This window comes from Chrysochloris asiatica, unplaced genomic scaffold (assembly GCF_000296735.1).
Source record: "Chrysochloris asiatica unplaced genomic scaffold, ChrAsi1.0 scaffold00262, whole genome shotgun sequence".
NCBI lineage: Eukaryota > Metazoa > Chordata > Mammalia > Afrosoricida > Chrysochloridae > Chrysochloris > Chrysochloris asiatica.
Window position 1 is genome coordinate 121,260 of NW_006408780.1, and position 16,489 is coordinate 137,748.

Below are 16,489 nucleotides of genomic sequence, written 5' to 3' on the forward strand. Positions count from 1 at the left end.
GTGATGTCTTCTCAGCAAGGTCATCCTGGGCAGTCGATCTAACTTATGCTTGGACATCCCTTCCCCACCTGCTGCGTTTTTTCACTGGTGAGCGCAGTGACTCATGAATGCACACATCCTATTTACTGATACATGTCACTCACGAGTGCACACATCCACACACACACACACATGAATTCTTGGTTGCCCACCCCACCTCTGCTCCATCTCAGCACCTGGATAGAACCCACTGGAAAGGGCAATGAGGGCATCACATACCCTAGGAGACCACCTGGGATGACCACCTCAGGAGGAGAGACCCATGGGGGAAGTGGCCCGGAGCCGCTGTGTACCCCCACCTCCCTGTGCACCCCCATCCCCAGCAGAAAGTAACCAGACCAGGTCTTCTGCCATATACTAATGTATTCCATCTTTCAAAAAGAAAGACATGATTTTAATATTACTTAACAATATGTTAAAAAGTAGCCGGGCAGGCCTCCGTGTTAATACAGTTGTACGCTCTAGAACAGACTTGATGACGTGTGAGTACTGGATGGAGTTTCGGTTTTGAACTTTCTCATTCTGCAGGGATCCTACACAAGCCGGCTACAAGTCGGGGGATCAAACACAAATAGCGGAACGTGGACACTCTCAAATAGGACGGTGTGGAGAAGACGGAAGACCGCCTGCCCGGGGCCCTCCCTCCGTGAGTTGGGTGGGGGCGCGGGGCGCGAGCGTGCGTGCCAGCAGGCCCCACGGGTACGGCCACACTCGCCTGTCAGGCCCGGGAGCTGAGGCGGCTGGAGGAACTAGTGAGAAGCTGCTGTCCAACTCCAACGACACAGCTGCAGTCACTGCCGCACACAGACTACAGGCACGGGGGCCACTGCCTCCCCCCACCCCCGGCGCTCCCTCAGTGCGCGGCAAACGTGGCTTTCTTCAAGCTAAAATTGGACCAGTTGATGGACAGTCTTTGCCGGGTCTGTCGTGCGGAATCCAAGCAGAATCTGCAAGGACAAGAAGACACACCGTCACTGAAGGAAATGGCCCGCCCAGTGCTTGCTGAGGCCTGGCCTCTCCCAGTTCCTGCTGGAAACTTCCCCGGGTTCAGCGAGGGGCCCTCGACACAGCCCGTGCCCAGGTCTCTCAGGGGTTCCCTCCGGCTCTTCAGTGAGGAAAGCCCATGCCCAATGACAACAGAGAGGAAATCATACCGGCCCCAGACGTAGGTGCCCCCTTCAGCCACTGAGACCTGGAGGGCTGAAATCCCACATGGAATTTGGGCTTCAAAGCTGAGGCCAATTCCTTTGCTGATGCTGTGATGAGAACTGCCCAGATTCCGCAGGCATCCAGTCTGCCCCCTGGGCCACAGGTGTCTGGTGCCTCACACAGGTGAGGAAGCTGAGCATAGTATCCACTCACACCCACCCCCCACCCCAGGTGGCTGCTGTCCAGCTCACAGGAGTCAGCTCTTTCGCAGCCTGGTGACTTCTCAACACATGCCGGGCAACAGTTCCTTTGCTGATCTTGACCTTTGTAGGTGAGTAGAGATGCACCTTGGCAGCACAACATGTTCACTGTAGGCACTGGACAGACCACCACCAGTAGCTGATGAGACTCTTCCCAGTGCGAGCTGAGTGTTTCCCACGCAGGGATGCTGCTGCCCCTTGACCTGTCCTGTCGCTGATCTGCATCTGCTGGCCACCCAGACCAAATGCTGCCTGAGGACAGCCTCCCGACCACCACCAGGCTGGACCTGGGCATTATACAAGTTAGATGTACTCTGGGAATTCCTGTGGATGGTTCTGTCTGTTTCTTACTGACCCTGTGAAAGCATCTTTATATTGTTAGGTCCCTGTTGTTTCGTGCCACTGAGTCAGTTCTGACTTATAAGGACCCTGCACAGGGGTACAAATTGGGCCAACTACCACCAGGAAACCCCACAGAGCAGTAGTTCTCTGTTACATATGGGGAACGGCCCTTTATGATGTGCAGCAATTCCAATGCACTGTAAGACATCAATCTTAAGATTGACTTATAACAAAACTATTCCCCTGCCTTGAGTTCAGAAAGATCCACCTGCATTTTCTTCCAAATGAAAAGGTTTGCTTCTGATTTTAAAATCCTAGTCCACCTGTGCGGTGTAGGGTTGTTCTTGTTGTTAAGTGCCATCGAGTCAGTTCTGACTCACAGCGACCCTGTCTAGGGCTTTTAAGGAGCAGCTGGTGGGTTTAAACTGCTGCTCTTGTGGTTCAAAGTCCGGTACTGATCCACAGCGCCACACCTGGATACCGTGTGGTTCAGTAAACTACTTCAAATGGCCCTTCCAGCCATGGTGTCGTGACTCTCACAAAATGATTAGGTGGCACTCTGCAGATGAGGGACTGAGGAGGAGCCTACCAGTTAGGTATGTGGGACCCCTGTGGGAATAGGTCAGTTCTGCCAGACTGCTGACCTTAAAGGAGACAATCCCAGGAGCAGACTGTACTTCGGACAAGGGGTCCCTGTGCTGAGAAGCCCCTAGACCCACCGGATGGCAGCAGATGGTGCAATGCGCCTTGTGGTCCACAGCAGAAGAGAGCTAAGAGCCTTTGGGCAGGAGGCTTTCTGGTGGGCTGGGCTCCCTCTGGGGGCATATCAGTAGAGCTAAAGAGCTATGTAACACTTGCCTGACAGGGCAGAGGCCAGACCAAGGGCCAAAAGAGAGGTATGTCTGCAGGAACGCTTGAGAAGCTGTCTTGATCGAAGAAGTGTACTCTGAACTGTTCCCTATTACTTCCTTAGGATAAGGCCCATAATCGTGAGCATGGCCTGTGAGCTGTGTGTGGTCACTGCACTGCATCGGAGGGACAGCGCACATCCCAATGGGTACAAGGCTGCAGACGCATGTGTCTGACCTCCACCTCAGGGCTGACGCTGGCCATGATTCTCTTCCCTCCTCCCAAGTTAGACAGGATCTGATGCCACGCCAGTTTCACAACCTAGAATCAACCTGAGGATGAGCCGACACAGAGTTTCCCAACAGAGAGAGCAAATTTTCACAGCTGCATCCGTGGACAGGGTCTCATTTCACGGTCTGTCAGGGTCAGTGTTAGTCCGATTCTAGGCTGTCTTCTGTCTGCTGGTCACCCACATCTGCACTAACATCACAAAGTTCAAGAGCATGTTTCTAGGTCTTTACAGCGGGCAGGGGACCCATCATTCCCTTGTCTCATCCTTCTCAGACGTGCCCTAGCAATCCCTGGTCCTAGACTGTGTTTGGGACAAAACGTAACAGACAAGCAGAAAGGAAGCAACTGTATGCCACAGAGAGCAATTACAAACTGAAGGTGGAAAGGAGCCAGTTAGCAGATTGACTCCGATTACGAATTGACTACTTCTTAAAGTTATATAAGGAGTTACACTTTTATCAAATATTTTCCCAGAATCTACCGAAACGATCATAACATTCTTTCTAGCTGTCAGTAACATTAACAGACTGTTTTCTTGGGATAAAGCAGCTTGACCATGGTCTACTGCCCTTTTGGGTTGAATTTGGTTTATGTTTTTTTTGGGAATATTGCATCTAAAATCCGCAAGGGAGGCAAACCTCATTTTGTTTTTTCTGGTATTGTCCCTGGCAGATTCTGGTCCTACAAAACAGACTGCAGAGTATTCCCTAAGGGGCACGAGCTGTTGAAATCTTCCGGCTTCGTTGTTGTTAAGTGCTGCTGAATCAGTTCCGACTCAGAGAGACCCTGCACAGGGTTTCCAAGGAGTCTGAACCGCTGACCTCACAGGTAGCTGTCCAGTGCTGATTGTACAGCACCACACCAGGGCTCCAGAGTTTCCAGAAGACGGCCACAATCTGGTCTTTGAAGGTTTGGTAGCATTCGCACTAAAAGTGTTGTAATTTTCTAGAGCTACTGTTTTCATTTCTTTAGTAGCTACTGAACTATCCCTGCTTTCTAGTTTTCTCATGGGTTGATTGTACATTTTAGTTTTTAAATCAATTGCCATGAAGCTCTTCTAAATAGTCTCCTATTATTACAACAGTCTCTACCGTGTCTGTGGTTAAATGTCCCCTTTTCACTTCATATTTACAAAATGAAACACAAAAAAGTAAAGACTATAATAAGCCCCCATGTAGCCGTCACCCAAACTTGGACAATTACCAACACCGCAATTCTTATTTCATTTACTATGGTATTTTTTGTTTTTTTTCCTTGTGACCAGTGCCCCAAAGGTTTATTTATCATGTTTGTATTTCCAAAGAACCCAATTTTGGCTTCAGAGAACTTTTCTTATATCTTTGTTGAATTTCACTGATTCTTACTATTTTTTAATAACTTTTCTTCTGTTTGTTTTTTTCCTAACTGCACAAATGAAATTCTTAACTCAGTTTTCAGTTTTTTAGGTGTTGATCTTTTGTAAAAAAAAAACAAAAAACTAGTTTTGGCACTTCTAGGTTTTAAATAATGTTTCATTACCTTAGTTCTTCCTGGTCTAAAATCACCACTAGAGTTTCTTACTTGATTTAAAAATGCTTAGGTATCACACAATTCACGGCAAACTTCCAATGTAAGTGTGGTGTGCTTAGAGAACAGTATGATGCCCATTCTGTGCAGTGTGGCCTGCTGTGGTTGTTGTTGTTAGGTGCAGAGTGACCCTATGCACAACAGAATGAAACACTGTCTGTCCAATCCTACGCAAACCTCACAATTGTTGGTACGCTTGAGCCCACTGCTGCTGCCACTGTGACAATCCATCTCGTTAGGGACCCTCCACTTTACAGAGCATGATGTCCTTCTCCAGGGGCTGGTCCCTCCTGATAGTATGGCTGAAGTATGAGAGACCAAGTCTGGCTATCCTGGCGTCTAAGGCGCACTCTGGCATCTGTTTCCATAAAGATTACAGCCTTGGAAATCCTGTGTGGCAGTTCTACTCTGACCCCTAGGATCACTGTGGTGCCTTGAATTTACTAGAAATAGCTTTCCTAGCCAACATCTTAAGTCCCACCAGGTGATTGGGAGGGAACAAACAAATAAGGTGTACAGGACTCTAAGATTCTGATTGGTTAGTTTTGCCCTCCAGCTAGTTTAAAAGAAGCCATCTCAGCACCATCAAGAAGGAAGAGCATGAATGGAGTGTGAGATCTCTACCTAGAAAAGCAAAGACAGCAGAGGCAGTGGCAGAGGCGGCAAAGAGGAGCAGCTGTCGGCATCTAGCCCATGGACTGAGTACAGCTGTGTGCCTGTGGTGGGAAGCTGGCCTGCACAATGTGCCCTTTGGACATTTAAGGGAGCTTGGTAACACTGGCCCGAGGCTGCAAGGCCACATGGCTGAGAAGCTGAAGACAAGAGTGAGGCATGCCTGCAGTAGGCAGACAAGAGGCTTTCTCGGAAAACTGCTGCATTGTGAGTTTTTCTGATCCGGAATTGTACCCTGTTCACTTCCCTAATAAATCTGAAACTGTGAGGATTGTTATGAGTTCTGTGCAGCCACTGCAACTGGACTGTCGAACCCAGATGTGAAGCAGAGAGTGCTGTGGGAGGGAGGGCTGGTGTCAGAACAGGATCAAGAAGGTTGTAGGGTAGAGCTCTGGTAGCGTAGTGGTTACGAATTGGGCTGCTAACCTCAAGGTCAGCAGTTCAAAACTACCAGCTGTTCTGCAGGAGAAAGATGAGGCTTTCTGCACCCATAAAGATTTACAGCCTTGGAAACCCAGTACAGGGTCCCTATGAGTCGAAACTGACTCTATGGTACTTAACAACAACAGGGTGGAGGCATGTCTGACCTCCACTTCATAGGAACTGGCCTTGGACTGATTTTGAGTTTGATTCTCTTCCCCCTGTGTGAATCCAGGGGAATTCAGACATGGTCCCCACATGGTTTAAGCAGTTGGTCTGGTCATTACAATTTACATTACATTACAATTTCGGCTTATTCGAAAATATTCTAATTTAAGGGATAGCTTTGCTGGGTACACGATTCTTGGTTTTGTATATATCATCCCATTGCCTTCTTGCCTGCATGGTTTCTGCTGGGAAACCAGAGTTTAGTCTGATTGGTTCTTCTTTTTAGGTAACTTTTTGTTTTGCCTGAGCTGTTCTCAGGATTCTTTTCTTGTCTTTGGGTTTAGAAAGTTGGTCATGATATGTCTTGGTGATTTTCTTTTCTTTTTATTTATTTTTAAGTTTTTATTGTGAATTGAGTAATAATTTACAAAGGAGAACATCAGCTTTATACTCATTCTATCATATATTTCATTTCACTGCAATGACTATAATCTCCTCCATGCATCATCATTCAACAGTATTTGCTTCTATTCCCTCTGTGTTAACACTTACCATTCAAACACCAAAAGGGCATACCCTGCAAGCCTTCCCCCCAGCCACTAACACACAGCTTCTCTCCTTCCATGAGTCTAGAGTCCTCTCCCACTCTATCTCTCCACATCATCATCTCTGCCTCCATCTCTGGCACTGCTGCTTCTCTGGATACAGTCCCACACTCAGCTCCCTCTCTTCTCCCTTGATGGTCCAGGGTCCTCTGCTCCTGAACTGCAAAATCAACCACTCCCCTCTTCTTGCTACAAAACTTCTACCTTTACAGATGCAACAATTGCAATCAGTCATGATAACAATTACTACTGAACCACAGAAGTCTTATTCCCATCCCCATTTCCTTTCACCAGACCTGTCAAGACAGGATGAAAACCACTCAGTGGAGATTCTATCTTTCCCCATGCCCTCTGAAACTAAACTCCCTCTTGAAAACTTGTAAGCCAGTCACTTCATGCCTTTATAGCCCCATTTTAGGCAGCCAATGTCTAAATTGTCCATCCCTATCAACTCTGTGTACAGAAGGGATGGAAATGATCCTTGCTGTGAGGACTCCTTCCCTCTTGGTTGGTATTTTAAGCTACTACATCCATAAGCATTGGCGCTCTGGTAACGTAGTAGTTACGAATTGGGCTGCAAACCGCAAGATCAGCAGTTTGAAACTACCAGCTGTTCCACGGGAGAAAGATGAGGCTTTCTGCTCTCATAAAGATTTTTACAGCCTAGGAAACCATGTACAGGGTTGCTTTGAGTTGGAACCAACTCCACAGCACATAACCACCACTACCACATTCATAAGTACAGGTCAAGTTCATCAAATTGTAGCAAATTACACTTGTTTTATTTAAAAAAAAAAATTTTTTTTTCCCCCTTTCCTCTAGTCAAATTCTGATTGTCCAGCCATTGAAGCTAGGTCACATGGGTACTATCTGCAAGACTGGGCATTCTTGTGCATCTCCCCTCACTTCATATCAGCTGGACACTTCACTCTCTGCTCTAAGCCCTCTGTGGCTATGTTCTTGTCCATGGACTCAGGAGTCCCCAGCTCTCACCACACTGCTGGCCAACCAGGTCTCTTGGTGATTTTCGTTTGGGATCTATCCTATTTAGGGTTCACTCAGCCTCTTGTATGCTTATCTACTTGTCCTTCATGATGTTAGGGAAGTTTTCTTCCAACAACTCTTTGACAATTTTCTCTGTGCTTTTCATTGTCATTTCCTGTTCTGAAATCTAAATTACCCACAAGGTGTCCTTCTTCTGGTTAGCAATTTATGCATCCCTATTTCTATGCTGTTAATGGCTGCTCTTGAATTTTCACTCTGCCCACCAAATTCTGAATGTGACGTATCTACACACATCCCTGAATAAGAAAAGGACACGAGATGACTAGTTTTGATCTCTTCTCTCCTAACTTGCACATTTTTGCTGATCAATACTGCAATGAGACTGCTACTACAATGTGTGTTTGTCATGATTTACTGGTCTGTGTTTCATTTTCTCTGTACAACAGAGCATCTTCCTTTTTTCTTGAGTATAAGTGGGCTTCAAAAAGTTCGTGGAAAATGGAATGAAAAGATAACAGAACTTTCTCCCCTCTAACACTGAAACTCAAAGGGAACACATGAGCAGGCATTTAAGCTTGCTGTCGACCACACTGGTCTACTGGTGAGTGGAAGAGGGAGAAAGGCAGCAATGAAGAAATGGGCCGAATTCAACCATGTTCCATAGACTCCTGTTGACCTGGAGATGAGAGAGAGAAGAGGAAGGGCTGGTTGGTGCAAAGTGTGGTGAGATCTGGGGACTCCTGAGCCCATGGACAAGACAAAGGTACAGAGGGCCAGAGATGAGAGTGAAGCATCCAGCTGATATGAAGTGAGGGGTGACACACAAAAACATCCAAACTTGCAGATAGTATCTGTTTGACCTAGTCTCGATGGCTTGATAATCAGAACTCAAGACTAGAGAAAGATAAAAAAAAACAAAAAAAAATTTTTGATAAAGTGAGAGTAAATTGCTACAATTTGATAAATCTGACCTATACTCATGGAGGTAGTAGCTCAAAATACCAACAGAGAGGGAAGGAATCTACACATCAAGGATCAATGCTATACACTCTGTGCACAGGGTAGATAGGGAAGGTCAACTTAGATACTGGCTACCTAAAATGAGGGGGCGATAAAGGCACAAAGTGACTGGCTTACAAGGTTTCAAGGAGGAGTTTAGTTTAAGAGTGCATGAGGGAAGATAAGAGTCTCCACTGAGTAGTTTCCATCTTGTCTAGATGGTCTGGTTAAAAGAAATGAGGATAAGATTCTTAGGATTCAATAGTGAGTCATTGTTACCATGACTAATTGCGACTGTCACAACTGTAAAGGTACAAGTTTTGTTAACAAAAACAGGGGAGTAGTTATTCTTACAGTCCAGAAACAGAGGACCCTAGGATCATCAAGGGAGAACTGCACAAGTGGAATGTGGGACCTTATCCAGAGAAGCAGCGACACCAGAGATGGAGGCAGAGATGGGGACATGGAAAGGAGCAGCTGAGGATTCTAGATTCATGGACAGAGAGGGACTGAGAGCTGGCAACCAGGAGGCAGACTTGCAGAATGTGCTGTTTTGTGGTGTAAATTATTATATATACCTGAGTGTTTAAAAAAAAAAAAAAAGCTAAATTGAATAGAGAACTGCTGTCAACTGATCTGGAGGGGAGTATAACCATTGTAATGAAACGAATTCGATGAATGTAGAACTGATGATATGCCCTGTAATCTTTCTCTCAATTCACAGTAAAAACTTAAAATAATAATAATAATAAAGATACTAGAACTTTTCCACAAACTTTTGGAAGTCCCCCTTGTGTAATCTGAAATGCTTCCCTTCATGAGTGTCTCTTGGTAGCAAGCTTCTACAGTTTTTCTTGATTATGGGAAAACATATTTATTTCATTCTTACTTAGTAGTAAGAATGTCTGGGTACATAACCCTGTTGTTGTTGTTAAGTGCTGTCAAGTCGGTTCAGATTCTTAGTGACCCTGTATTGGGTTTCTGGGGCATCTCTGGGGCGTTTGAACTGCCAAGCTTGCAATAAGCAGTCCAGTGCTTATCCTCCAATGCCACATAATTTTACATAGACATTTTTTTCTTGACACTTTGTAAACATCACTGCTGTTTCCTGATTTTTGTTGCTAAAAGTCTCCTTCATTCTAACAACCTCTCCTTTGTAGGCGATCTTTCTTTCTCTTTTCAGATGTTCCCTATTTTATGTGCTACGTCTAGGAGCAGGTTTTTCTCTGACTTTGCATCGTTTGGCTTTGTGGACTCATACTTCTCATAAGTTGTGCAAAATTCCTCAGCACCATCTTTTTAACCACTGCCTTTTTCTGTAGTCTCTACATTTCTCTTAGAGGAATTTCCAATGAAATGTTTTTAGAACTTCTTTAATATTTTTCTATTTTTCTTAGAGCTCTGTGTTTTCTTGTTACCTGTGCTCAAAACTCGTATGTCCTCCAGTTCACTAAGTCCCTCTTTAATAGTGGCTAATGTATTTGTCATTTACGGAGTCTTGATTTTAACAACCGTGCTTTTTCATTTCTTGTTTTTTCAATGTTCCCTCCCCATCTGGGGTATTTGTGAATCTTTGTTTATGAGGTCATGCTTAATTTTAAAGTGCTGGAGTCCTCCAGGCCTACTTTAAAGAAATTCGCTCTAAAATCTGACTATAACCAGGAAGTGCACCTGTTCCTCTACTAGTCTCTCCCCGAGAACTCCAGAATTCAGTCTCAGAGCAAGGCCACTCAGCAAGTCCTGGATGTCTTCTCCCCTGGCCTCCTGGCCCATTCCCACCTCAGCAGTGGAAACGCAGTCTCCCAGTCTCTCCAGCTCCACTATCACACACAGCCCCAGTTCAGCTCCATCTGGTTTTATGGGCATGGGGGATGGCTCCTAGAAACCGCTCTTGCTTAAGACCAGAAATACCACAAAGAGAGAGTGTACATTAAAGGGGTGGGGGGAGGGGGGTACCAGGGAAAAAGGTTCCTTTCAGAGTGCTTAATTGTTTATGATTTCAGATTCAGAATTCCGTGTGATTTTATAACCAACAGCCTTGCCAAACTGTCTCAATGATGTAAGACATTTATCTATGTGGCTGTTAGGTGCTGTTGAGCTGGTTCCGACCCAAAGCAAGCCCTTTAGAGCTTTGTGGGAGCAGAGTCTCATGTTTTTCCTGCAGAGCAACTGGTGGGCTTGAATTGTGGCCCTTGTAGTTCACAGTCCAGCTTACGGTAGGTATGGATACACTACACTTACAAATGTATCTATAGATACTTTAACATTTTTAAAAACATGGCAATATCATCTGAGAGTAACGACAATTCCAATTCTAAATTCCTTTTGTTTCTTTTTATGCTTTAGAAATAGAATTGTGGTACGTGGAATCCTTGTCTTTTTTTCTTTTTTCAATTTCAAGGGATAGCTTTTAACATTTCACCAGTAAGTTTAATATCTGCTGTAGCTTTATGGATATTTTTATATAACATTCAGGAAGTACTCAGTTTGTTACATTTTGATTATAAATGGATGTTTAACTTTAGTACACATGTTTCATCACCTTCTATGATAATAATGATTATACAGCGATATGCATACAAGGGTTTCAAAAATCTGTGGAAATTCTTCATTTTCCACAAACTTTTTGAAGCTCCTGCATATATGTCCGTATGCACACACACAGGGGAAGTCAGACATGTCTCACACATGGTGTCTGCAGTCACTATGAGTAGGAATCAACTCAATGACAATATTTTCTTTTGCTTTTAATTCCCTAATGATTCTTATTTTAATTTTGTCTCATTTCGACCTGACTACAACAGCTTTCTTTCACCTCACATACCTTAGTCCTATTTCCCTCTTTCCATTTCATTTTATTTTAAGTACAGTTTGTGTATAAACACGAGTCTGGATGGGAGTTAAGGTCTGCTCTGCACTGAAAACTAACTGGTCTAGCTTCAGTCTGTTTTCATTTGAATAAAGGGATCAATGACTTTAACAAACAGAGTAATGATCCCATAAGTGATCATCACTGAACACTGTTACTTTTCTACGGAAACCCCAGACTTCAGTAGCAGTACCAGGGGCTCTAGAGCAGACTCCGGGGAATCTGCATTTCTCACAGGTTCCCCGATGCTGCTGCTGCTGCTCATGGGCCACGTGAAGAATTGCTGTGCCCATGAAAGAGGGAGAGGGAGAGCGGGCGTGGGCGAGGTGAGTGTGGGGCTGAAGGAGACAGGCTTCTCAGGGAGAGTAAGTCTTGGGAGCCAGCCTGGCTGGCCATCTGTCTGTCTGTGTGTCCATCTCTGATGGTACACCCACCCAGGAGACCTAGAATTGCCATGGTGGAATGGTCACAAACCCTCACAGTTTCAGACACACTGTCTGAGCGTTTACCTTTTGAAGTACTCCACTTCCCTCTCGGTCTCATCCATATCCACACTGTCGAGGTCAATATCTTTAGGCAGAAAGACATCATCTACAAAACAGAAGGGGGCAATCAAATGACAAGAACTGACCATTTTACTGGACGAGAACAAATCATTTCAGTGTACTTAACGTTGCAGGAACTTCAAAAACAACAATGATTATTAAACGTGTAATCTTGGAATTGTGCAGCGTATGCTCTGAGCATGTAGCCGCCATCCCCCCCCTCCCATAAGCCCTAGGCTTTGCTCGGGCATTTCTTTGTGTTCTTTTTCTTCCCCTTTTTGCCCCTGCCCCCAGCGCAGCCACCTGGTGTGCCCTGCTCGCTCACGGCCCAGAGATGACAGAAAATAGGACAGATGCCAGGGATCGAAGGAAGGAGCCAACGTGTAGACCCCGGGTGCGCCAAGTAAAGCAGTTGACAAGAAACAATCCCACAGAGAGCAGCGTCTGACGCGTCCCATGCGCAGGCCGAGCGGGGAGGCCCCAACAGCAAGGTGAGAAGCCAAAGATGCTGACCAGAACGTCAAAACTTTGGGACATCAATGCCCATGTCACCTGCCGCCTGTGCAGTGGGTGCCTCATCAACACCACCACCATCACCATCACCGAGTGCTTGCACATCTTTTGCCGGAGTTGCCCCATAACGTATTTCGAGAACAACACATGCCCCATGCAGAACTGTCATCCACTAGAGCCATCCCTTACAGTACACTGGTCATGACAGGGCCAAGCAGGACATTGTTTACAAACTGGTCCTAAGCTTCCACCAAGAAGCCGAGATGAGAACCACAAATTAGGCATGGAGGGAGGGGCCTGGAGACATGAACGGGGAGCCATGCTCTGGGAAACAACACTTAGATGCCCATCGGAATGGTGAAAACAAAGAAGATGACAGTTCCAACCAAGAGACAGCCGAAGAGATGACCCCAGGAGTGATGAGCAGGTACATATGTCTGGAATGTAACAGCAGCAAACTCGGGGGTTAAAACGGAACTGGATCCACTGCTTGGCCCAAGCAATAGTCTTACACCTTAAGAAGCTCATCACCAAAAAACGTAAACCTGTCATCGTTCAATGAGCTGGATATACTATGCAAAATGAAATCCTTGGCAAAGACCACACACTCAAATTTGTAGTTGTCACTAGATGGAGATTCAAGAAAGCCCCACTACTGCTGCACTATAGACCCAGGATGGACCCGCTGTGAGCGCTGGGGCCTCGGCCATGCACCACAGACTCCACCCGTGTCTCTCGGGCACCCCCAGATGGGCCACCGTGCTTCACACGGAACCTTGGCTCTCTCCAGGTGTCGCCTCCAAGGACCAGACTTCTGAATAGAGAATATTTATAACTTTTTGTATGAGAGAACTCACAACTTCACAAGACACCACCAGCACCGCGTTTACAGATGATGGAAACACTTCACAGTTCTGTCCGTCCACAGCCTTCGCCGCCGGCTTCCACTGTGTGGATGGCGCCCAGCAGGGCCTTGTAGGAGTGAGTTCGTCTCCCACACAGACCACCTTTGCTTGCTTTCCAGGTTGTGAGAAATCTCAGTTCAGTTCAGTTTTTGAGTTAGGTTTCATGATAAGACTACAAAATGCATGTACTTTTATTGACTCCTCCCTAAGTTATTGAAAAAGACCCCTTTTCATGGTGAATGACGATATTTATGTTGCCTTTAGCGTCCCTGAAGACTTAGAAAAAACATGAAAGTCTTTTAAGTATTAATAATAATAATGAGATCTTGTTGTTGTTATTGTTATGTGCCGTGGAGTTGGTTCTGACCCATAGCGACCCTGTACAGGGTTTCTGAGGCTGTAAATCTTTACGGGAGCAGAAAGCCTCATCTTTCTCCTGTGGAACTGCTGGTAGTTTCAAACTGCTGACCTTGAGATTAGCAGCCCGATTCGTAACCACTATGCTGAGATCTTACAAAAGCCCAAATCTGAGCAGCCTTGGACACACTGGTTCAGCTTACAAATGACAGAGCTCGGGGAGTGGAGCAACAACAGGCCTCCAGTCTACTTAGGAAATCAATGACTACAGGCTGGCACTGAACACCGTCATCTCATCAGAGAATCAGGAGGAAGCTGACACAGGGAACCTAGTCTGTCTAGACAGTCCCTGCTGGAGGGCGGGAGGGCCAGGCTGCCCACAGAAACCACCAAGCCTCTCCCCAGGCGCTTACAATCAGAACACGCCACAAAACAGACTTTCCAGGCTGTTCTGAACAAGCACCAAGGGCTAGTTTCACCTGCAGTTAGATAACCTCCCTGTGAAAAAGGACAGGAGAGCAGGGCGATTGTTGGTGCCAGACTGCTCAGTGAGACAAAAGTTTCGGTTCTAGAGGATCTCAACTCCCATCTCCTGCTGTCCCCCACTGGATCCACGTGGCCAGGTCCACTCTTGGCCACTCAGGCCCTGTCTGCGCCTCACGTGCCAGTTGACAGCTCTACCAACTGGCACATCCAATACGAAGTGATTGTTGTTAAGTGCCATTGAGTCGGTTCTGACCCATAGCAACCCTGTGCAGGGTTTCCAAGGAGTGGCTAGTGAGCTTGAACTACCAACTTTGCAGTTCAAGCCAGCTTTGCTATCGAGCTCATTAACTCACAGCGTCACACCAGGACTCCTTAACATCTATTAAAGGGGCGTCTCCACCTCCCCAGCAGGCCTTAGCACCAGGATGCCTTTATGTACTCCTTCTGCAAAGACCCTCTTTCTTCCTATCACAGGGCGGGGCCTTTCCTGACAGCACAATGAGGTGTGTTTGTTTTACCTGCACAACTGCAGTCAGTGTTTCTGATGACCCACACAGCACCAGGCATAGGCCTTCACACCTGTTAACTCACAGAAACACCACCTGAGACCTCAATGTTACACCTAAAGCCAGAAAGATCTTGGAAGGAAGTATAGGGAAGAAGCTATGGCACTTAACTGTCTTCAGTGAGATCTTACCACACACAAGCCATCAGGAAACAAACAACAAGGGACCTCATGTAAATGAGATACTCATGTTCCTCAGAGACCGTGTCCAGAGACACATGAGTATCTAAAGACATGCTACTGAACAATCTTCTCAGGTGCTCATGAAGATTTCACAAAAGTATGGTGCTGTGGGTTCATGCACCAGACTGCAAAGCTGTTTGAACTGCAAGGTCCGCAGTTCAAGCTCACCAGCTGCTCCTCGGAAACCAGTCAAAACCAACTCAACGGGCACTTTAACAACAACAACAACGTCCTACGTTTGACACAAAGATGTATGTTTCAGAAAGCAGAACAATTACCAACAATTCTCTCATCACAACACATAAAAACCTACAAACAATTAACTTTAAACAAAACAAAAAGGTCCTCCTAACTGGAAATCTAAGAGCCATCTAATTAATTGGATGAAAGGGAAAACATGAACAAAGATTCTCATATTGTTTAGTAAGTTTCATTAATGGAAACAATCTATCAGAAGCTCAGGAAATTTCAAAGAGCTAAACACTTTTCTCAAAATACAAAAAACACCCAAAAACTGGAAGCATGAAAATGATCTGAATTCCTAACTCAAAAGGTTAAAGAGCAAAGTCAAACCACGGAAAGGACAGGAGAGAAACCACGAGAAGAATGGATGAGATAGAGAAAACAACAAAAGCAAAACCTAATTCATAAATCGATTTTCACAAAAAAATTTAAAATAGAACAACCGCTACCGTATTCAAGGAAAAAAGAGGAGAAAGCACAAGTGTACAAAATAAGAAATGACAAGGGGAAAATTAATCATTTAAAAAAAAAAATCAAGTTTAAAGGCGGGCCCAGTATGGCTCAGCACCCTGGGTCTGTGCCACCAAAGAGGTTCCTGGGCTCATGGTGTCTGGGTGGAGCGCAGCCAGAGATAGTGGATGCAGAGTGACAGACACGGGCTTCCAACTACCTGGAGTTCCTGTCGGAAGAGTTCTGCAGTGAGCTGGGGGAGTGGGGGTGTTGAGGAGCCACTAGTGCTGTCTTCACATTCTTCTGGGTGCTCAGTTTGGCTGGCACCAGTGTGCATGTGCAGCAGAGAAACAGCAAGAACATTCCCAACATCTGTTTGTCCACACTGGTCACCTAGCCTGAACCATAATTTTAGCCCAATTAAACGTTTTTCATGCAAAGAAAGAAAATCTTGGGAGTACTATGCGCAGTTATAAGCCTGGTTGGAAAGGCTAACTCACAATGGAAAGAAGTTGGTGCACATTAATCTCCGAGATGGTAGATGTGTTGCAGAGGTTCATTATGAGACTAGTTCACATAAAGATACAGGCTCTGAAGGTTGCAAAGGGGATTTCTATCACGCTTTCCCAGTCCCAATGGGGCATAATGAACACAGACAATGAAGGAAAACAGCCTAAGTATTTTATAAACCAAGTGTAATACTGATACCCAAAGATGATACGTTGTTGTTAGGTGTCATTGGGTCAGTTCTGACCTATAGCGACCCCAAGTGAAACAAAATGAAACACAATCGTTACGCATGAGCCCACTGCCGATCCATTTCACTGGGGGGCGGGGAGCCTTCTTTTTTGCTGACCCTCCACTTTACCTAGCATGATTGTCCTTTCTCCAGGGACTAGTCCCTCCTGATAATATGTTACAAGTACAAGAGACAAAGTCTGGTCATCCTGGCTTCTAAGCATTCTGGCTGTACTTCTTCCAATACAGACTTACTTGTTCTTCTGGAAT

The 16,489-nt window shown here is 45.6% G+C and overlaps 1 protein-coding gene and 1 pseudogene across 1 annotated transcript in view; one reads left to right on the forward strand and one right to left on the reverse strand.

Moving 5' to 3' along the window:
• Window positions 1-892: 892 nt before the first annotated feature.
• FAM193A (family with sequence similarity 193, member A) overlaps window positions 893-16,489 on the reverse strand; it is a 144,123-nt gene continuing 128,526 nt past the window's right edge. Inside the window, exons 19-20 of the mRNA XM_006874096.1 lie at window positions 11,744-11,825; window positions 893-986 (exon numbers count right to left, since the gene is read on the reverse strand). Of these exons, the coding sequence (XP_006874158.1) occupies window positions 893-986; window positions 11,744-11,825 (176 nt within the window). The remainder of the gene's footprint in view (window positions 987-11,743; window positions 11,826-16,489) is intronic.
• LOC102823165 lies at window positions 12,279-12,983 on the forward strand (annotated as a pseudogene).